Source organism: Alnus glutinosa, chromosome 2 (assembly GCF_958979055.1).
Source record: "Alnus glutinosa chromosome 2, dhAlnGlut1.1, whole genome shotgun sequence".
NCBI lineage: Eukaryota > Viridiplantae > Streptophyta > Magnoliopsida > Fagales > Betulaceae > Alnus > Alnus glutinosa.
Genome location: NC_084887.1, coordinates 27249149 through 27272149, shown reverse-complemented (window position 1 = coordinate 27272149; position 23001 = coordinate 27249149). Strand labels below are relative to the sequence as shown.

General features: G+C 41.0%; 1 protein-coding gene across 1 annotated transcript in view; it reads left to right on the top strand.

Annotated features, from left to right (window-relative positions):
- The window catches only part of LOC133859116 (uncharacterized), a 68721-nt gene that overhangs the window by 16986 nt on the left and 28734 nt on the right, over positions 1-23001 (top strand). Inside the window, exons 7-8 of the mRNA XM_062294431.1 lie at positions 2306-2563; positions 12147-12293. Of these exons, the coding sequence (XP_062150415.1) occupies positions 2306-2563; positions 12147-12293 (405 nt within the window). The remainder of the gene's footprint in view (positions 1-2305; positions 2564-12146; positions 12294-23001) is intronic.

Here is a 23001-nt window from a genome sequence, read left to right as displayed (position 1 = left end):
ATGCACAGACTGAACGTGAGTCTGCCAATTTGTGCAATACAGGCGCAAAATAAAAACCAACCACAATCGCTTTGATATCAAGTTGAAAGAGAAAGACGAAAAGATTTGGAGAAATGGGTATTGTCTTTTTCCACTATATTGCTTTGTACACGTACACAAGTTTAAATAGAAAAGTCCTACAACCTATTTTGGAAATACACTTATTGCATATTACAATAATAGATACGAAATCAGATGTAATCAAATCAGGTAATAAACACATATCATAAGTTTCCTTCTTCAACACTCCTATCCCATTGTTTTTTGATAACCAAGTTGCGTCACATATTGCGAGTAACCCGGTTTTTCGTGAAAGAACCAAGCACATTGAGGTTAATTGTCATTTCATTCGAGAGAAGATACTCAATTGAGATATATCTACACCATTCATGAAGTTAGGAGACCAGTTAGCTTACATGTTTACAAAATCTTTTTGTCTTAATTGGTTAGATTTTATTTGTTCCAAGCTGGGTTTATCTGATATATATGCTCCAGCTTAAGTGGGAGTTTTTGAAGAGTTTTTTTATATAGGTATTTTGGTCAGTTTGGTGTACATGAGTATTTTAGTCAGTCTGATATAGTTTTTTGACATATATAATAAAATTTGTGAGGTAGGCTACATATCATTGAAAATGAGCCTCTTTGTCGCCATATTTTCTCATGCATACCGATTCACATTCCAAATGCTATTTTATGTTTTTATTTACAAGCATTTTTTTTTCCCATATAGTACTATTATTTTTCAAATAGTTTTTTTTCCTGAGTGTGTTGGCCAAGTATGACAAAATATAATACTCTACTTCTCCTAACGATTTAGGTTTTGACTAAGAAAGCAACCTTCTCTAGGAGGGTTGGTGTGACAGAAGGATCCTCTTTTTTTTTTTTCAATGTTGGTACCATTGCATATTATTTTTGCAATAATCTACTTGCATGAGGCAATTTTGTATAGTTTAGCATTTGAAGGTGAAGAGAAATCAGTTGAAGACACTGGATCGAGTTTTCTGAAGGCTTTGTTCGAATGGGTTTTGGTTCATCCTTCTTCTGATTCTTTGGGTTTGTTTTTAGATTATAGTAATGTTTTTAACTTTTGGATATGATTTGTAATTTCCTTTTCTTTTTTTCTTCTTTTGTTTGGGGTGCCCTTTTACATACTTCTATATACTCAGTGTGGGGTCCCCTTTGGCACTTTCTAGTATCTTTTCTTATTTTGACACTTTGGAGTGAAAGCAATACCCGGACTTTTAATGGTCAGGATCCCCCCTTGAGGGAGAACTGGAAAGGGCCCCATTTACAGATATTATTTAGGAGAAAATTCATGGCAAATAACTTGCCATGCGAGGATAGAAAAAGTGCATGCTTGGTGTTCTCCGTGGATATATTAAGTGAGAAAGTTGTTTATATTTTCCCTTACTGGTAATTTCAAAATTTTAGCATTGGTGAGATTCTTTCGGTTTTCATGCTCTTCATAATGCAACTGATTAAATTTGTTTGCATATATTTAGATATTGTAGTCGGTTCTGGAGTTTCACAAAGTTTACTATGACTGTCTGCTGTTTTGTTTTAGTAGTGACTCTCTTTTGAGAGCATTTTCCAAAGATTTAACTGAATAGGATATGGTAGTTTTTAATTTTGACAATTAGTATCCTTTGCCCCTTTGCAGCCCATCTGCAGGGTGGACCTCCACCCTTCCACCCCTACCGTGGTGGGTGTTGGTGGAGCCCCTCCCTGTTGCTAACCTTTGTAGGGGTGGCAAACCACCACACAAAGGGATGGGGTGGTTCTCCTCCTCTGTAGAGGCTTGCCCACCTTTGCAAGGGTGAAGAACCAACCCCATAGAGGCACAAGGGTGGATCTTCACTCCCGCAGAGGCTTGTCCGCCTCTACTGGGGTGGTGAACCACCCCACAGAGGAGCAAGGGTGGTTCGGTTCGCCAATCTCGCACCACACCTGCTGAGGTGGGAGATGGGGAGTGGCTGCAACCCCACCCCCTTTTGTGGGGTTGGAGGGGCGGAGGTCCACCCTGCAGAGGGCCTGTGCTCCATTTAGTTTTTTTCTTCCTTTCTTTTTATTTATTTAATTTAAAGGCATAACCTGCACATGTGGCATGATGAGATGGCTCTTGATCCATAACTATCAAAATTAAAAAATCTTAGGTTTTTATCTGTCACAAGGTCAAAACTCAGGAATTTTTGGAACAATTTCCTTAATTTTCTCATATTAGTTGTTTATTCTGTTGATGTTAGTTTTTGCCTTGCTTTCCATTCAGTTTTACCAGAAATGTGGTCAGCTTGAACATTCTATCCGCGTTCTTGAGGATTATGTTAAAACTCATCCAAGTGAAGCTGATTTGAGTGTGATTGATCTGCTAGCTGCCATATTCATGGAAAGTAATGCACATGACAAAGCTCTCCAACTTATTGAGCGTGCAAACTTGGCCTACTGTTCAGGAAAAGAGCTGCCTTTGATTTTGACAATAAAAGAAGGAATCTGTCATGCTCACCTTAAAAATATGGAGAAGGCAGAGGTCTGTTGCATGTCTATTTTTATTTATTGATATTTACTGTAATTCACAGGTGCTCGCTCATTCTCTTAACATGCTGTACTCTTTGGACATGTTAAATGGGATTCAAAAGGAATGCTTTTGATATCATCATTTTCTATAAGTGCCAAAATCCCTTATTTCTTTCTATTTAATGAGTTGTACATCAATATTTATTTGAGGCATTTCATACAGTTTCAGCTAGCTTCATGGTAAGGCCAATATGAAACTTACTTTTTGATATTTAGCTTGTTATGCATGAAACATGGAAGAATATTGTGGTTATTATGAAGCACTTAGTAGGAAAGAAGGTCCATCTTTCCCGTGGAAGAATATATGGTGTGCTAAGGCTCCGACAAGGGTGGCGTTCTTTGTATGGTCTGCAGCTTTAGGTAAAATTTTAACTCATGACAATCTGCGAAAGAGGAATATTGTGGTTATTGAGTGGTGTTGTATGTGTAAAAAGAAGGGGGAGTCTATTGATCATCTGTTACTTCATTGCGACACCGCCCGTGAGCTTTGGAGTTTTATGTTTTCTTTATTTGGAATTGAATGGGTCATGCCACAATCGGTGCTGGGTTTGTTGACTACGTGGGGTGCTTCTCGAGGGCATGGCCTAGCAAAAAATGTTTGGCGTTTAGTTCCTCACTGTGTGTTGTGGAGCATTTGGAGGGAGCGGAATGCGAGGCTTTTTGAAGATGTCGAGACTGTAATGGTAGTATTAAGGAAGCGTCTTCTTAACACGCTATATCTATGGATAGCACCCCATCTTTGCCACCTAGGTGTTTCTACTTTTGTAGACTTTCTTAATTTATTAGTTGTTCCTCCCGTGTAGGGGCTCTCTTGTATACTTTCCGTGTATTAGGGTTGCGCCCCTCTGCGCTTTTTATTGAATTTTAAATTACTTATCAAAAAAAAAAACATGAACAAAGCAGTCTATTTCTTCATCATATCATCATAATCGTTTATGGATGTTTTGCACATTGTTGTTGGGGGCATGGGCTAGAAATTATTTAAGCTAGGGTCATTAACCAGTGCTGGTCTCATCTTAGCGGGGTTCTGGGTGGGTTACTTGGTGATGCCCCTACCTTTAGCATTTTTAACATGAATTGGCCACCCTCATGATTTGGACCTGCGTACTTGCATGTGGCAACTTTAGACTTTACCACCAAATAGTGGCGCCTATTGTATTGAGTGGTTATGGGGCCTGTTAAAACGTGTCTAGAAAGATAGAATAAAGCTATAAGTATCTTTGGAAGAGCAAAATATCCGTACATATATATCTTTTTAAATCTAAAAGACACTGAAACTGAATGCATTGGTCCATCGCAAAATGCCCCTCTAATATATAGGATCCATGGAAGGATCTATTAGTGAATCCTTTGTTGGCTTTGCAAATCTTCAAGTTTGCCTTCCACATCAGGATCTTGTCCATTAGGACTGTAGTAATTATTGCAAACGCATGACCAAAATAGTGGTTCAAATTTCAAGAGCATGTTGACTAGGGAACATTATTGTTGTCTCTTTGCTTGGGTGGCTGATGTTCCTAGTGGCATGGTTATTTTATTAATTTTTTTGTAACATGCATAACCACTAACAAGTATTGCTAGTTTCTTCTGCCTTCACTATCAAAAGCTCTTCAGAAGTGACTTCCTCCTTGGTTGTCATTTGCAGTGTGTGGATAATATTTGAGTTATGATCTGGCTGTGATTACCCATAACATCTTGAATATTATCTTTCTTATTGGCCACGTGCTTTGCCCTTGTCTCCCTCCATTCAGGATTCTTTGCTTTCAGTTCTTGTTGCAATCTATCCATGAGAGTCAGATTTTAGGCTCGCAGACTTTGTTTGAATGCTATTTGAGTTGCAAAATTGATAGGCTTCATTTAACAAAAGATGGTCAGAACATTCTGTTGAATAGGTATCCTTGTTACCATACGATCACTTGATCTTCCATTTCTATTTGTGTCATCAGCCTATGAAGCTTAGTGTTGCAAAAGTAAAACCATTTTACCATGATGTGGTAAAACTTGATCAGCAGGTCCTTCTAATTTTGTTTTGAATGTGTAAATCCTTCTAATGAAAGAACTACTGAGCATAAGGTAGCTTGTTAGGTTTTGTATTTGTGTTGGCAAATCCCAGTATCAGTGGGTTTTGTTTCCACCAAGGCTGTTCTCCTCAGTGTATGGGTGTTCTCCCCAGTTTTTACCTGGTATGTCTTGGAGGGACCACCAGTTTTCTTGGGTCTTCGAGGTGGGTGAATCTTCGAAGGGGGATGATCCTGAGGGAGGAGTTGTTGTATACCCCAGGGTAGTGCAAGAGGCTAGATTGTGTTTTCGCATGATGGGGGTTTCTTTCAAGGGGACTGAGAAGGGTTTTCTGGATTTCTTGATTTTAGTTGATGAGGGGTATTAAAGCACAATCCACTTCCAACTCCGTTCAACCTAAAAAGAGTCCTAGTGAGTGTGTTAAGGAGAAACCCGGTTGATCACAACTACTAGTGACAACCGGTTTCTAAAGAGATAGAGTCCTGTTTTGTATCTACTAGAAGAGTTTAAAATACGGTTTCTAAAGAGATAGAGTCCTACTTGTATTTACTAAAGAGCTGATCACAGTTTTGTATTTAGATTAGGTTTATCCCTAAGAAGTAGTATTAGACTAGGAAGCAAGTACTTTGATGTTATCTTGTATCTTGTATAAACTCTATATAAATCAATAGATGCTCACGAGATGAGTAAGCTTCAAAAGCCAAATATTATTTGTTTTTACATGGTATCAGAGCCTTCCATAGACTAGCGTCTTTTTTTTTTCATCATCATGTCCGATTCTACAACCTCCTCAGGAGAAACAAATTCTACTCTTACTCCACCCGCTTCTAATGCTGTTTTTACTATTCCCAACATGAACCACACCCTGCAAATCAAGCTCTCCAATGCAAACTTTCCCAGTTGGAGAACTCAAATCATGGCTTTTGTTAAAGCTCAAGATTCATATGGCTTCCTGGATGGTTCTACTCAGCCTCCAGCCCAGACTATTCCGAATCCGAGCACCACTCAAGGTGCTCCTGCCACCATAGCAAATCCAGAATTTCTAGCTTGGTGCCAACGTGATCAGATGCTCCTCAGTGTGTTAATCTCCACACTATCCGAACCTCTTGTGGTTCATGCAGTCGGCTGTGCCACTGCTCATCAACTTTGGACTACCTTGGTGTCCATGTTTGCTTCCCAAGCCCGATCCCGGGTCCTCCAGATTCATTATCAGCTTGCTACCTCCAAGAAGGGAAGTGCATCGATCACTGAATATTTTCAATCATTCAAGGCTCTTTGTGACAACCTTGCTGCTGCCGGCCAACATCTCAACGATTTTATGCGCACCTCTTATTTTTTGGCTGGTCTCGGATCTGATTACGATCCGTTCGTTACTTCCATCACTACTCGACTGGATCCTTTATCCCTAGATGAAATCTATGGACATCTTCTTGCTCATGAGATGCGGATTGAACATAATCTCACACCCGTGGAGCCTGTATCGCCTGCTGCTAATATCTCTACCCGAGGTGCACCATCACGAGGTCGGGGCTATCGTGGTCGTGGCCGCAGCAACAACAACTATAGAGGTCGGGGACCTGCCTCTTCTGGCCGTGGCAGAGGTACATATTTCTCATCTGATTCCGCACAGTCTTCACGTCCCATCTGTCAATTTTGTGGGAAAATCGGACACACTGCCCCCAGGTGCTATCAGCGTCCAGATCCAACTCTTACTGGTTCACCAGCTGCTCCATATCAGTCTGCTCAGGCCTATTATTCTTCTCCTAATCTTCCTCCAGAGGAAAATTGGTATCCGGATACTGGTGCAACCCACCACCTAACTAACAACCTGCAGAACCTGAATATTTCCTCTGAAGAGTACTCTGGCCAAGATCAAATCCGCATAGGTAATGGTATAGGTTTGTCTATATCTCACTCCGGTTCTGCCACTCTTTCACTTTCTCGTCGTAAATTTCTTCCAAATCAATTACTTCATGTTCCTCATATCTGCAAAAACCTTCTTTCTGTCCGTCAGTTTGCTTCTGGCAATGATGTCTTCTTTGAGTTTCATTCCTCTTTTTTTGTCATTAAGGATTGCAAGACCAACCTGCCAGTTCATCAAGGCCCACTTAAGGATGGTCTTTATCACCTCTTCCCTCCGTCAGTGCCTTCATCTACATCACAAGCACTCGTTGGTGAGAGGACTTCTTCGCAAAGTTGGCATCAACTTTTGGGTCATCCAGCCCTTCGGACTGTCAACCTTGTCCTATCCAAATTTCAGCTTCCTGTTTTGTCAAATAAGGCATCGTCTCCCTGCAATGTCTGTCCTCAGGCAAAGGGTCACCAATTGCCCTTTTCTGCTTCTCAAACTTTAATTTGTAATCCCTTAGATTTAATCTACTCCGATGTTTGGGGTCCTTCCCCCACTATTTCAATAAATGGAAATCGGTTTTATGTTTCTTTTGTGGATGCTTTTAGTCGTTTTACGTGGGTGTACCCTATTCAATCCAAATCGGATGTCATGCAAGTGTTTCTTAATTTTCAATCCATGGTTGAACGTCTTCTCAATGCTAAGATAAAATCTGTCCAAACTGATTGGGGGGGCGAATACCGCAACCTCCATAAATATTTTCAATCCATTGGCATTCTCCATCGAGTTTCCTGCCCTCACACTCACCAACAACAAGGTTGTGTGGAAAGGAAGCATCGACATCTTATCGATACCACCTTAGCATTACTAGCAGCAAGTTCCCTTCCAAAGAAATTTTGGGATGAAGCTTGTTTAACGTCCTGCTACTTAATAAACCGCTTGCCAACTCCCTTACTCAAAAATCTTTCTCCCTTTGAAAAACTTTTTTCTCAAGTTCCGGATTATAAGTTTCTCAAGGTTTTTGGTTGCGCTTGTTTTCCAAATCTTCGTGCGTATAACTCTCACAAATTCTCCCTTCGTTCCAAACCTTGTGTCTTCCTAGGCTATAGCACTCTTCATAAGGGCTATAAATGTTATCATAGTGAAACTGGCCGTATCTATGTTTCTCGGGATGTCATATTTCATGAAGATGTTTTTCCCTTCTCAAACACAACAACCCTTGCAACTCCGGCTTCTCCATCTTCCATTCCTTATCCATTCCGAATTCATTGGCCGTTTCACCTCCACCCACCGAGAGTATTCCCAACTTAACTTCTTCTCCTACTCGTCCTAGTCCTTCTACCTCGTCCGTTTCTTCTTTTTCATCTCCTGCAGAACCAGATGTGGCCCCTGATCAGCAACCAACCCGTATACATCCTATGCGGACTCGATCTCAGAGTAATGTCAGCACAATCAGGAAGCTCACTGATGGAACAGTGCGCTATCCTCTACCTCGGGCATTGCTCTCTGAAGCTGCTATTACAGAACCTACATGCTTCACCAATGCTGTCAAGGTTAATGAGTGGCGTACTGCCATGCAAACTGAATTTAATGCCTTGCTGAAAAACAACACGTGGACCCTTGTTCCAGCTTCAATTGCACAAAATGTGGTTGGCTGCAAATGGGTTTTCAAGCTCAAACGAAAGGCTGATGGGTCTATCGAGCGTCATAAGGCCCGTCTCGTTGCTAAGGGTTTTCACCAACATGTTGGAATTGATTATGGTGAGACTTTCAGCCCTGTGGTAAAGCCAACTACTATACGTACTGTTCTATCACATGCTTACTCAGCTGGGTGGTCTATGAGACAAATAGACATCCAAAATGCTTTTTTGCATGGTGTATTGTCTGAGGATGTTTATATGGAGCAACCTCCGGGTTTTATTCATCCTTCTTACCCTCATCATATATGCAAGTTGAAGAAGGCACTATATGGACTAAAGCAGGCACCCCGGGCATGGTTTGCTCGCCTTAGTGGGAAACTGATTGAGCTTGGGTTTATTGGCTCCAAAGCCGATTCCTCTCTGTTTCTTTATCATACAGCAGCTGTCACCATGTTCTTACTGATTTATGTTGATGATATTATTATTGTCTCTTCTATTTCCACTGCCATTGATGACCTCTTACAGCTTTTGAGCAGTGATTTTGCTGTTAAAGATCTCGGCTCCTTACACTATTTTCTTGGCATTGAAGTTATACCAGTAAAGGATGGTCTCTTACTCTCTCAGCAACGCTACATTCGAGATTTGCTTTCCAAAACCAACATGACTGAAGCAAAACCCGTCTCATCTCCCATGGCCTCCTCTTCGACATTATCTGCTTACACAGGTGACACTATGGAAGACCCCACACTATATCGAAGTGTTGTTGGTTCACTTCAGTACTTGTCCCTCACACGCCCGGACTTGGCGTTTGCTGTAAGTCGTGTTTGTCAGTTTATGCATCGTCCAACCACGCTCCATTGGCAAGCTGTTAAGCGTATTCTTCGGTATCTCAAGCATACTATCTCTCATGGTTTACTTTTGCACAAGAATTCATCCAATTCTCTCCACGCCTACTCGGATGCTGACTGGGCCGGATGCTCCGATGATCGACGTTCCACTGGTGCCTATTGTGTGTATCTTGGTTCTAACTTAATTTCTTGGAGCTCTCGTAAGCAGCCTACTGTCTCCAGGTCTTCAACAGAGGCTGAGTATAAGTCTGTTGCTAACACAGCTGCCGAGGTGCTCTGGATTCGGTCTCTTCTTCAAGAACTTCGTCTTCCATTGTCTGGTCCACCAAAGATATGGTGTGATAATATTGGAGCAACTTACTTATCGGTCAATCCTGTCTTTCATGCTCGCACCAAGCATGTCGCCATTGATTTTCATTTTGTTCGCGAGTTGGTTGCATCCAAGGACCTAGAGATTCTATTTGTTCCAAGTGCTGACCAGATTGCAGATGTGCTAACTAAACCGCTTGCTTCTAAAAGATTCCAATGTTTGTCTTACAAGCTCAACGTCCGCTCACTCCCGTGGCCCTTGCGGGAGGATATTAAAGCACAATCCACTTCCAACTCCGTTCAACCTAAAAAGAGTCCTAGTGAGTGTGTTAAGGAGAAACCCGGTTGATCACAACTACTAGTGACAACCGGTTTCTAAAGAGATAGAGTCCTGTTTTGTATCTACTAGAAGAGTTTAAAATACGGTTTCTAAAGAGATAGAGTCCTACTTGTATTTACTAAAGAGCTGATCACAGTTTTGTATTTAGATTAGGTTTATCCCTAAGAAGTAGTATTAGACTAGGAAGCAAGTACTTTGATGTTATCTTGTATCTTGTATAAACTCTATATAAATCAATAGATGCTCACGAGATGAGTAAGCTTCAAAAGCCAAATATTATTTGTTTTTACAAGGGGGCAGCACTCTGTCTTTGCTCCTAAGAAAAAAGGGAAAAGAGAGGTAAAAAATCTAGAATGCTTGATCAATTTTGATGCTAGGGTTGTGGGTTCTAGCTGGGTTAGAGGCAAGATGTTGGGGGTTTAGTGTAGCATTTCTTGTCTTTTGGGTTTTTTTGGGTGTTCTTCTTTTGTTTTATGTTTTTCTTTTGTTTTGGTGTCCTTCTTGTATACTCCCTGTATGCTTAGGGAAGCCTTTACACTTTTCTAATGCTATTTCTTTTATTACCTATATAAAAAAAAAATCCCAGTATCAAAACATGGGTCATTTGAGTTTGTAATTGATAATGGTAGAGTTAGAGTTGAATCTGGTTTGAAATCTGGTTCAAGACTTGCACTTTATGAAGACTCGCTCAACCCTCGCTTGAGCAGGCAAGTTTCATGTAGAACCCAAAATGTCGCTCAACCCATGCTTGAGCGTTCAAGTTTCATGAAAAACCCGAGACTTTCCTTGACCCCTTGTGCGCCAGTCGTTTGAGCAAGCCCAAATAGAAACTTAGCTCGACCCTTGCTCGAGTGAGTTTATGGGAATTTTAATTCTGTTTTAGTTAGGATTTATTGTTTAACCCAAATTATTTCCCTTCCTATAAATACCATGCTTTGCACGACTTTTCATAATTCAGTGGCAACTGAGAGGAAACTTGATAACTCTAGAGAGAGAGAGCCTATATCTGCCTTGAGCTTAAACTACCTCACTTCTCTCCTTATTTACCAAACCACTATGAAATTCTTTATCGTTTTCTGAGTGTTGGGGTTTGGCTGGTGAGTTCTCAGAGCTGGAGTTCCAGATATCGAATGAGTTTGTTTGTGACAAGTCATTGTAGAAGAAGGTCAGAGTTCTAGAGTTGCTTTGGAGTGAAGATAGTGTGGTCACTCATGGGATTACAAGCCTTGCTTTGAGTCTACAAAGGTTTTATGAGTACTTAGCCAGGTTGTAAAACTTTAGTTCTATAGTGAAGTTTTCTAGTGGCCTACTGCTCTCTAAGTGGTTTTACTTTTGAAGAGTTATTCAAAAGGTTTCTACTTTGTCAACAAAAGTCCCCGCGCATTAATTTTTATTTACTTCACTTATTTTTGGATCTTTGTTGATTGATAATGTTTGGTTTGTGCTTCTTTTGATTTTAATTTGTAAAGTTTGTCAAGGAACACCTATTCACCCCCTTCCAGGTGTTTTATTTGGGTCTAATCCATTTTTCATATATGGTTAAAGAATTCCTCCAGGTGCGTCGAGCATTGAATTCTGTAACTTAAAACTTTTTTAAACCTTGATCTTAACCTCGATGTTAATATCTTTGCTTTTGATTAGAAAATCTTAACCTTTCAGGAGTTGCAGCCTTTACAAAATCATTTTGAGAACAAACATAGCCTGGCAATTGGCTGGCCTTCTCTAACACTAAAGTAGAATTAATCTAATCTACTATAACTCTCAACTCCTATTCAAGTTTGATCTTTTAATACTTTAGAGTTCTCCAAACTTTATGAAAGCTTTACAGCTGCACTTTCAATGCATTTTTCCCTTTCTGTTGGACTCTTGGGACTGCCAGGTTTACATTAGTGAATCTACCAAACTATTTGACTCACTTTCTGCATCAAATATCTCTTACAGGGAGATCCCTCAAAATCGTAAAGTGTAATTCCATTATTTTGAGTGGTTAAATGCCTCAGCTATGTATCTGTCTTCTATTTTCTAGCCAAAAGACAGTCCAATTTGTTCTCAAATTGGATATGTTGCAGCTTTATTCTTGATTTTGAGGGGCTCTCCTGCTTTTAGTCTGACATGGGGATTATCCCGCAGCAATTTGATGCCAAATTTCTCCTACATCTGATGATGTTTATGATTTCAGGGCTTTCCTTCATTTGCATGCTTGCCTCAGCCCTAAATCCTTTCCCATCCTAGGCATTGCTATTAAGGGTCCTACATAGTCTTATATTGCTTCCTACTGTAACTGGTGATTCATGTGATGTTGCTCGTATCGTGTTACTAATTATTTAGTGTTGTGCTTAAAGATACTATCTTGTTCTTTTATCATACAGGCACTGATCCTTAACGTCATGTTGCATTGATTTTCTTTCTAGACAATAATTTAAAATTGTTTTGCAGTGTGTAGGAGTCAATTTGTGTAAAATTTTATGAATGCTTTCTCCTTTTTGAATTTAAATCATTATTCTTTTTACTTAAGATCTTTGTATCGTTTGTAGATTCTCTTCAATGTTCTGCGGCCTGAAGGTATCAATGATCATGCTGACTTGTTCACTGAAGCTGCAGACTCGCTAATGAATCTTGAGCATTATAGTTCTGCATTGAAGTACTATCTGATGTTGGAAGGAGGTGCTGAAGTTGACCATGTAAGTGAAATGATGCCTGATATAAGAACTATATGAATCTATGATACTGCATCTGAAGTTGTCTGCCAATAATGTACATGAATAAAAACTGGTGTGGTTCTCAATTGGACTCTGCTGTATTATGAAATAAGTCAGGCGGTTAAAAGATATTGAACAAATGGTAAAAATTTTGTGGGTCGTTCATATCAAGTCCTCTTTGTACCAAGTCATTCCTATCAAGTCCTCTTTGTTGAGTTGTTCATATCAAGTCTTTCAGCAAGTTGTCATACATGAATTTGCTGCCACAAACTCTGGCATTCAGCTTTTGATAATTGGTTAGTGTCACGATTCTTGACATTTTGCATCATGGCCCTGATCAAAGCTATACATCACCTGTGCCTTTTTCCTTGTAGAGTAGTTGCCATATTTTAAAATGCCTCTGTAACGCCCTTCACTGTTAATGAATAGTTCCATGCTATCTTACTCAAACATGGCACGTCTGGCCGGGGTACCCATGTCGATGATTAGTTGTATGGGAATGAAAATAAATATAATTACTTTGCAAGTCAAACTCTAAATTCTTGTTGAATAAATAACATAGAACAGAAAATAACAACAAACTGGTTTTTTTTCATTTGTAATTTTATCTCAAATTTATCTTCTTAGTAAAATTGAGATGGCATTTAAAGAAAAGTTGTTGTGTAGGGGGAAGAGTGGAAAATTAACATAGTGATTTTTTAATTTTATATAAGTAATTGAATTTCATTCAAACCAAAGGACGCACTCAAGTACACAGGAGATGTATACAAGAGAAACACCTAACCAAAAATGGTGTTCTTGGATAGCTCATTGTATCTCCTTTGTGGGGTTTTCGATCTTGGTTAATGGCTCTCCTAATGGTTTTTATAGTAGCTCCTGTGGTTTGAGACAAGGGAATCCACTCTCTCTTTTGTTGTTTGTTTTTGGATGGAGGCTTTGAGTCGAATGATTTTTGTTGTGGTTAATAGAGAAATGCTAGAAGGTTTCACAATCGGCAACACTACTGTCTCTCATCTTCTGTTTGCTGACGATACACTGATCTTTTGTAGCGCTTGTCCCGCTTAGTTGAGTTATTTGCGGAATCTCTTTCTGTTGTTTGAAGCTACCTTGGGATTGAAGGTTAACTTGGCTAAGTCTAAACTAATTTCTATGGGGAACATTGACCTAGTGGGAAGATTGGCCGGAAATCTAGGGTGTGGGGTGTCCACTCTGCTAGTTAAGTATCTTGGTCTTCTGTTGGGGGCTTCCTATAAGGCGAAGCATATTTGGGATGGTGTTCTTGAGAAGATAGAATATTGGTTGGCCAGTTGAAAAATGATGTATCTGTCCAAGGGTGGTAGAGTCACCCTTATCAAGAGCACCCTCGCTAATTTACTCACGTATTACATGCCCCTCTTCCATCTCCTGACGAGTGTTGCAAATTGCATTGAGAAGCTACAACATGATTTTTTATGGGGTGGGCTAGGTGAAGAGTTCAAATTTCACTCGGTGAGTTGGTCCAAGGTATGCTCTCCAATTTCTGAGAGAGGTTTGGGTATCAAAAATTTGTTGGCTTTCAATAGTACTCTGTTCGGTAAGTGGCTGTGGCGCTATGGATTGAGAGAGACGCTTGGTGGAGAATTGGGGTGGATTCAAAATATGGTAGCTTATAGGGTGGGTGGTGCTCTCTTGAGCCTACAGGAACCTTTGGGGTGGGGTTGTGGAAGAACATTAGAAAAGGTTGGGAGTCCTTCTCAAGTTTTACTAGATTTGTGGTGGGAGATGGGACTAGGATTAGATTTTGGCATGATCTTTAGTTTGGGGATGCGGTTATGAAGGTTGCCTTTTCTGTTCTTTTTGGTATTGCTCGGTCGAAGGACACCTCTGTTGCGGCTAATGTGGAGCTCCTAGGCGGTTTTATTCAGTGGAACATGAGATTTACTAGAGAGGCACATGATTGGGAGGTTGGTATTTTTGCTTATTTTCTACAGGTCTTGCGCTCAGTTATAGTGAGAAGAGGAAGTGAAGATAAGCTTTGGTGGGTCGCCTCTAAAAGAGGTCTATTCAAGGTTAAGTCGTTTTTTTGTTCTCTGTGTTTTGAAGGGAGTTGCTTTCCTTGGAAGACCGTGTGGTGGACCCGGCTCCTTCGAGGGCAGCCTTTTTCTTGTGGTCGGCAGCTTTAGGCAAAATTCTTACTTTTTAGATAATCTTAGGAAACGGCGTGTTATTGTTATAGACATATGTTGCATGTGTAAGAAAGATGTGGAGACCATATTCTTTTTCATTGTGATGTGGCTTCTGCTTTATGGAGTGTTCTTAGCTGCTTCGGGATGTCTTGGGTTATGCCTAGACGGGTTATCGACTTGTTTGCGTGTTGGTGGTCCGTTGGAAGGCCAAGGAGTGCTGCAGTGCGGAAAATGGTGCCCACTTGCCTTTTTTGGACTATTTTGAGGGAGAAGAATAATAGGAGCTTTGAGGATTTGGAGAGGTCCTTGGAGGATATTCTTTCATTTTTCTTCCATACTTTGTATCTTTGGATTGCGGCCTTTTTGTCCCCTCTGATGATTAGTTATGATGATTTTGTTGTTCGCTTTTCTCTTTCTAGTTATGTGTCTCCTCTTGTATATTCTAGATATACTTAAGGGCACCTTACGCTTTTAATGAGATTGGTTTATTACATATAAAAACCAATCCTATGCAGCCATCCAAATGAAAAGGGAGTTAAAGAAGAGGGCCTTTAACTTTGCCACCATCCTTTCTCTGACTTCAAAGCTTCGCTCATTTCTCTCTCCAAATACATTGCATCAAACATAGTAGAATCATCTCTAGACAACTTCACTCATAGGGCTACTAAACTTCCCTATCCAACAAGCGAAGAGATCTCCCACTCGACGAGGCATGACACACGCCAAACCGAATAAGCCGAAGATAGAGTCCTAAAATGCACTAGCTAACTCGCAATAGAGTAAAAGATGGTCGGCGATTTCTCTACTCTTCTTACACAAACAACATCAATCAACCACAATGGTATGCCACTTCCTTAATTTCCCCAAAGTGAGGATCTTACCTAAAGCAGCCGTCCAAGCGAAGAAAGCTACTCTCAAAGGGGCCTTACTTTGCCAAATACACCTACAAGGGAAAGGGGTGCTATCATGGGGGATTAAGAAATTATAGAATAAGCTAATCTTAAATTGCCCTCTCTTGGAAAGGATCCAGTAAAGTTTGTCTACATAATCCTATTTCAAATTGATGGATTAGAGTTGATCGAAGAACGAAGTAAAGAATTCCAACTCCCAATCATGCGTTGCTCTAACAAAATTAACGTTCCACTGAGAAGCGCCATTAGAGAACTGGAGTTGATTTGTCACATACGCATCCCTATTGCAGGCAATGCTAAACAGCTCAGAATACACTCCCTTAAAGGGCATCACCCCCACATCATACGTCATGCCAAAAACTAACTTTGGAGCCGTCTCCCACCTCAAATCTAGTAAATCTAGAAAACTCCTAATGAATTTCCATAGCTCCATCCCTTATGACTCATTGACTCCATTAGGGCACCATCAGCCCCACTTACTACCATATTTAAGGTTCACTACCAATTTCCACATGGCCTCTCTCATAAGTATAACACCATAACGACTTCCTCAGAAGAGCTCGATTGAACATGAGCAAATTTCGGACCCCCAAACCCCCATCAGAAATCGGAGAACACACCTTGGACAAGCTACTTGGTGAAATTTGAGATCTTAATTCTTACCCCATACCTCCCCATAGGAAATCTGTTGTAATTTCTCAATTCTGTTGGCTACGCTCGCTGGGAGGGGAAACAAAGACATAAAGTAGGTCGGAAAATTAGACAATGTGCTATTGATCAAGGTAATCTTACCCCCTTTTAGTCAAGTATAACCGCTTCCAACCAGCCAATCGACATTCATTCTTTTCAATAATGCCATACCAAATAGATTTGGCTTTAAATGACGCACCCAAAGAAAGACCTAGGTACATTCATCAAAAAAAAAAAAAGACCTACGTACTTCATGGCAAAGAGGAGACCCTACATCCCAAAATCCTAGCCAAGCCTTATACGTTATTGATATATTGATATTACCAACAGGACCAATTCAAACTTAGCCAAATTACTTTTCTAACCCGAGACAACTTCAAAACATAATTACAAACAACGTGATGAAGTGATTTGGGTGGGCCCCACAAAAACTTAAAGTGTCATCTGCAAACAAGAGGTGAGAGATATCAATCCCACCATTGTTCCCCACCTCATTAGTGCTTTTTTTTTTTTTGGGGGGGGGGGGGGGTGTGGGGGTAGAAGAATCAATTAATTACAGTTAAACTACCAACTCACGCTCACAAGAAAAACCATGAAAAACAAGTCCTTTCAAGGCAGGGTCACGGACCCGTGCAAAGCACACCCTCCACACGGATTGGGTAATACTCCAGCTTCGTTGGCGGGCTTGCCTCAAAAAATTGTTTGCACCCAAGGGAATTCGAACCTTTGACTTGACGGAAATGCCACCAAGACCAAGGCCCTTTCTACTTGAACCAACCCCTTAGGGTTAACCATGGGAGTAACTTTTCTAACATGGAATTTGCTATCAGGCGAGTGACAATGATTTCTCTTGCAACCTTTCACTAAAAAGGTCTCTTCATGAGTGGAGGTTTCCAGGGATATGGACAGTCTACAAGGCTCACAATTTATGGGTGCTATTTGTAGCAGCATGATGTTGGGTTGCGGAAAAGGATTAGAATGGGCTCAGAGGAATTCTCTCTAGAGACCTGTTTTGGGGGAAGGGATGTGGGTTCTTTATTTGATATAGTGTACTGATCTGCCTTTGATTGTTGTATTCAATCTTGCAGAAGATTAGTTGGCCAAGGTGTGAGTTACTTCTACTGGTTAAGTAGGTGTTTCCAGTGGTTTATTATGCTCCCGGCTGGTCAAACCTTCTAGGAAAACCAGTACATGAAATCTGTATGAGGGTATTTACGTTAGGTTTAGTAATTAGTTCTTGATTTCATGTTTTGGAAACTTAAGATGTAATTAGTATAGTGAAAAATTCTTGGCACTCTTAATTTATATCTAGGAACATATGAAAATATCAGAATATTCACTATTTTGATAGAAATCTTATCTTGTGTTTGGGAATTACTCCATTTTCTGTCGGGTTATGTCCAGATGGATTATTGACTTGCTTGCGTGTTGGTGGTCCTCTAGAAGGTCAAAGAGCGCTATGGTTTGGAAAATGACGCTTATTTGTCTCTTTTGGTGCTTATGGAGGGAAAGAAACAATAGGAGCTTTGAGGACTTCAAATGTACCTTGGAAGAGATTATTTCCTTGTTCTACCTTTCTTTGTATTTTTGGATGACAGCTTATGTCCACCCTTTGTCTTTTTCTTTTCCCGACTTTCTCGCTCGCTTTTCTCTTTTTAACTAGGTGTTTTCCTTGTATACTCCCTGACAAAATATTATGTGAATGGCTGAATTTAGCCTTGAGTTCTGTCTATTATAAAGACTTTACATGAATGCTATACATGGAAAAAATAAAGTCCCGCATGATTCTAGCCCTATACGTACAAACCATAATCGGTCAAATATATATATGCCAACTATACAAAATAAGAGATGGAGAAATAAGGAAAGAATAAGGAAAGAAATAATGAACAATTATGGACAGCTGTGCTGTCCATTGACAGCCCCCCTCAAATTGATGCAGGGTGATCAACAAGCATCAATTTGCCACTTAGGAAGCAATGTCGATGACGGGTGAGCGCCTTGGTGAAAATATCCGCAATTTGGAGATCAGTGGAAATATGTGGAAGAGTGATAATCCTAGCTTCAAAAGCTTCCCGGATAGAGTGACAGTCCACTTCAATATGCTTGGTGCGCTCATGATAGACAGGATTGGCCGTGATCTGAATCGCACTGGTATTATCGGCATGTATCTCAATAAAATCTAATTCAGCAAGCAAACCACGAAGCCAAATAATTTCTGAGCAAGCAAGAGACATAGCGCGGTACTCAGATTCCGTAGATGACTTAGAGACTCTGTCTTGCTTCTTACTTTTCCATGAGATCAAGGCATCACCTAAGAACACACACCAACCAGTGATAGAACGACGAGTATCCGCACAACCAGCCCAATCAGCATCACTATAAGCGGCAAGACGAGTAGAATTGCTGGCAGGAAATAATAAGCCACGGGCAGAAGTACTGCGAACATAGCGTATAATTCTTCGGACAGTAGTCAAATGTAGATGACGAGGAGCCTGAAGAAACTGGCTGACTTGCTGAACAGCAAAGGAAATGTCCGGTCAAGTAATGGTGAGATAAACGAGGCTTCCCACCAACTGCCGGTATAGGCTGGGATCAGCAAGTAAGTCACCCTCCTCTTTGCGAAGCTTGACATTTAATTCCATGGGAGTATCAACAGAAGAAGCCTCTTGAAGACCAGCTGTAGCCACCAAGTCACTAGCATACTTATGTTGATTGAGGAAAATGCCGGAGGGACCACGATGCACCTCAAGACCAAGAAAATATGTGAGAGACCCAAGATCTTTCATATGAAAGGACCCCGAGAGATGAGTTTTGAGCTGGTCAAGTAAAATAGAATCGGAACCAGTGATCACAATATCATCAACATAGACCAAGAGAAGAACAATACCCATGTCCGATTTCCGAAGAAACAAAGAGGTGTCATACTTGCTATGCTTGAATGAAAATTGCAATAAAGTGGTGCGAAATTTATCAAACCAGGCCCTTGGAGCCTGTTTGAGACCATAAAGGGAGCGACGGAGCTTACACACATGTGAAGTCGGAGATGAAAACAAGCCTGGAGGTGGCTTCATGTAAATACATTCTTTCAAATCCCCATGGAGAAAAGCATTCTTAACATCCATTTGATGTAGGGGCCAATCATTAGAAGCAGCAAGGGCAAGAATCGTACGAACAGTTGTCATTTTAGCCACTGGAGCAAAAGTCTCTTCATAATTGACACCATACTCCTGATTATTTCCAAGAGCAACAAGCCGAGCCTTGTAACGGTCCAAACTTCCATCAGATCGAACTTTGACTGAGTAAACCCATTTGCATCCCAGGGGCACAACAGTAGGAGGACAGGGCTCAATGTCCCAGGTGTGATTGGCCTCTAGAGCAGCAATCTCTTCCTGCATAGCCTGTCGCCAACAATCATGCTGGGCAACATGTGAGTAACAATTGGGAATATCAAAAGTGGCCAATGTAGCAGTAAGGGCTGAAATAGAACTGTCAGCACTGGAAGAAGAAAAACCATACCTATCCGGAGGTACAGACACTCGAGAAGAGCGACGAACCAAAGGCTCAGGAGATGTTGCCACGGACTGAATCTGGAGCGCGGTAGGATCAGATACCGGGTGAGCGACCGGAAGAGGCTGTGGGCGGGAGCGTCTTGTATACACAATACCTGGTTTAAATCGGGAACTGATAGGAGGAAGATTTGAGAGCCACTCCTCAAAGGAGGGAAGAACCACAGTAGAGGACGATGACAGAGAGGACACAGGAAAGAAATGTTGGTTTTCAAAGAAAATAACATTCCTAGAAATACGAGTACGACGTAAGATAGGATCATAGCAAACAAATCCCTTCTGACACACATTATATCCCAAGAAAGCACAACGGACAGATTGAGCAGACAATTTATGTCGCTCATGAGGAGGTAAATGAACAAAGCAGACACAACCAAAAGTACGAAGGTTATCATAACTAGGTTGCTTAGCAAATAAGCAGAAATAGGGAGACTCCATATGTAGAACTTGAGAAGGTAAACAGTTAATCAAGTGAGTATCAGTTTTCATAGCCTCGACCCAAAACATGGACGGAACAGAAGATTCTAACAAGAGAGTACGTACCACATCAAGAAGATGACGATTTTTACGTTCGGCTACTCCATTTTGTTGAGGAGTAGAGGGACATGAACGTTGATGAAGAATACCCTTAGACGCCAAGAAAGCCTGAAACTCAGTAGACAAATATTCACCACCAGAATCGGTGCGTAATGTTTTAATAGAAGAAGAAAATTGATTGGCAACATATGCAAAGAATTCAGTAAAAATACGAAAGACCTCAGATTTAGAGCGAAGAAAATAGACCCAAGTAAATCTGCTATGATCATCAATGAACGTCACATAATATTTAAATTTTTCATGTGAACTCACTGGAGAAGGACCCCAAACATCACTATGGATAAGTTCAAAGCAGTGAGATGCCCGACTAGCATGCAAAGGAAAGGGAAGAATTTTGCTTTTACCAAGTTTGCAAGAAGCACACTCAAGAGAGAAAGAAGAACTGTTTTTATTACCAAGCAAACCAGAATTCAATACATGAGATAAAATCTGAGTATTGGGATGGCCCAAACGACGATGCCACACCATACTAAGATCGGAAACATTATTACAAGCAAAAGACTTAATAGAAGAAACTGGAGACGAAACTGGAACAGGTAAAAATAGTGGAAACAAGCGCCCCACTTTAGGTCCCTTCGCGATCTGCTCCCCCGTTACCTGGTCCTGCACAACACAACCATCACCAGAAAATTTAACATCACAATTGTTTTCAACTAATTGGCCAACCGAAATAAGATTTGTGGAAAGCTGAGGAGCAAGAAACACATCAGTGAGCGTAGAAGAGGCATCTCCGACAGCAGCTATTGGCAGAGAACTGCCATTGGCAGTCTGAATAGCAGAGTTACCAGCATAAGGCCGAACATGGCGCAAAGCGGTGTGAGTAGGAGTCATGTGATTAGAAGCGGCCGAGTCCACATACCAGAGTTTAGGGGAATGTTTACCTTGAAACCCCATTGCAGATAAGGCAGAGATCAGAATCTGTTGTACCGTTTCTGGAGTGCAAAAATCTGGTGCAGGAGGGGCGGCAGGAGCAGCAGTAGGCGTGGCAAGAATTGAAGTCTGAAATGCCTGGGCTGGACGATTCGAGGGACGAATACGACATTCCTTGATAATGTGACCCTTCTTCTTGCAATAAGAGCAGAATTTCTTAGGACAATTAACAGCAATATGTCCAGACTCCTTGCAGCAAAAACACTGCAACGGTCGAGAATGCATAGGCGGTCCACGGCCTTGGGCAGAGAAGGCCACAGTGGCAGCCCCAGAACTGCTGTGAGATTGCTCCAAAATAACTTGAGTACTAAGACGTTGTTCTTCACGAAGTAACTCACCAAAACAAACATCAAGAGAGGGAACCGGAGAGCGATTCAGTAAGGAGGAGCGAATAGGTTCATATTCTGGGCGAAGTTTCATAAGAAACTGATCATGCTGTGTAGTGGCGTGAAGAGTTTGAATAGCAGAAAGAGCGGCAGCAGGAACGTCCGCAGTAACCAAGGCCGGATATTCGTGCCAAAGAGTCAAAAACCCTGAGTAATAATCTTGGATGGAAAGGCTATTATGCTGAAACATGGCAATTTCATGTTCCAACTGAAAATGACGAGCATCATTAACTTGATGATAAACCTGCTTCAAATAAGCCCACATGGCTTGAGCAGAGCGATGAGGCCGCAAGTGAGTGACAATATGAGGCTCCACTGAATCAAGAAGCCAGGACATGATACGGGCATCAAGCACAGCCCAGGACGGAGAAGACCCGTCAGCCTTAGATTTTTCAGAAGTTGATGATGAGTCAACATCCGTGCCATCAATATGACCCCAAAGCGCCTTGCCCTTGAGAAAGAACTCAAACTGAAATGCCCAGGTAGCATAATTGGTGCCAGTAAACTTAACACACACAGGAGCTGAATCCATAGGGAAGAAAAAGAGACTCTGCCGAGAAGAGAGATACTGCCGAGAACTCCACTGAGAGGGACAACCCACACTGTTGCCCAGAGAAGTGCTGAGAAAACCACCGAGAATCACACAGAGACTGCCGAAACCACCAACCCAAGCTGCAGAAAACGGTTTCGAGAGACTGAGGCCGAGAACCACCGAGAAACCGAGAAGTCACCGAGAAACCAAGAAACTACCGAGAAACCGAGAAACCACCGAGAAGCCGAGAACCGAAAAAAAATCAGGAAGCGAAAAAATTTAGTAATTGGGCTCTGATACCATGACAAAATATTATGTGAATGGCTGAATTTAGCCTTGAGTTCTGTCTATTATAAAGACTTTACATGAATGCTATACATGGAAAAAATAAAGTCCCGCATGATTCTAGCCCTATACGTACAAACCATAATCGGTCAAATATATATATATGCCAACTATACAAAATAAGAGATGGAGAAATAAGGAAAGAATAAGGAAAGAAATAATGAACAATTATGGACAGCTGTGCTGTCCATTGACACTCCCAATGTACTAAGGGACGCCTTGCTTTTTTTTTTTTTTTTTTCATAAGATTGGTTTCTTACTTATAAAAAAAAAATTGCTCCATTTTCTGTCTCTTTAGGTCTTATCTGCTGTTTTGCAACAAATATATCATCTGTGCTGCATTATCTAGAAATCGGTCAGTGGCTTCACGTCGAAAGAGATTGCAAGAGTTGGAGGATATTAAACTTCAACTTAAGTGTATACGTCAAAGCCTTGATGAGTTAGAAGCTTGCATGGGGATTTCAGAAAGGGTTCTATTTGATTCTAGTGCTTTTCAAGAAGAGGCAGAGTTTAGGAGTATCAAAAACTATTGTTCAAGTTTCTGAACAAATGGTATTTTGAAATC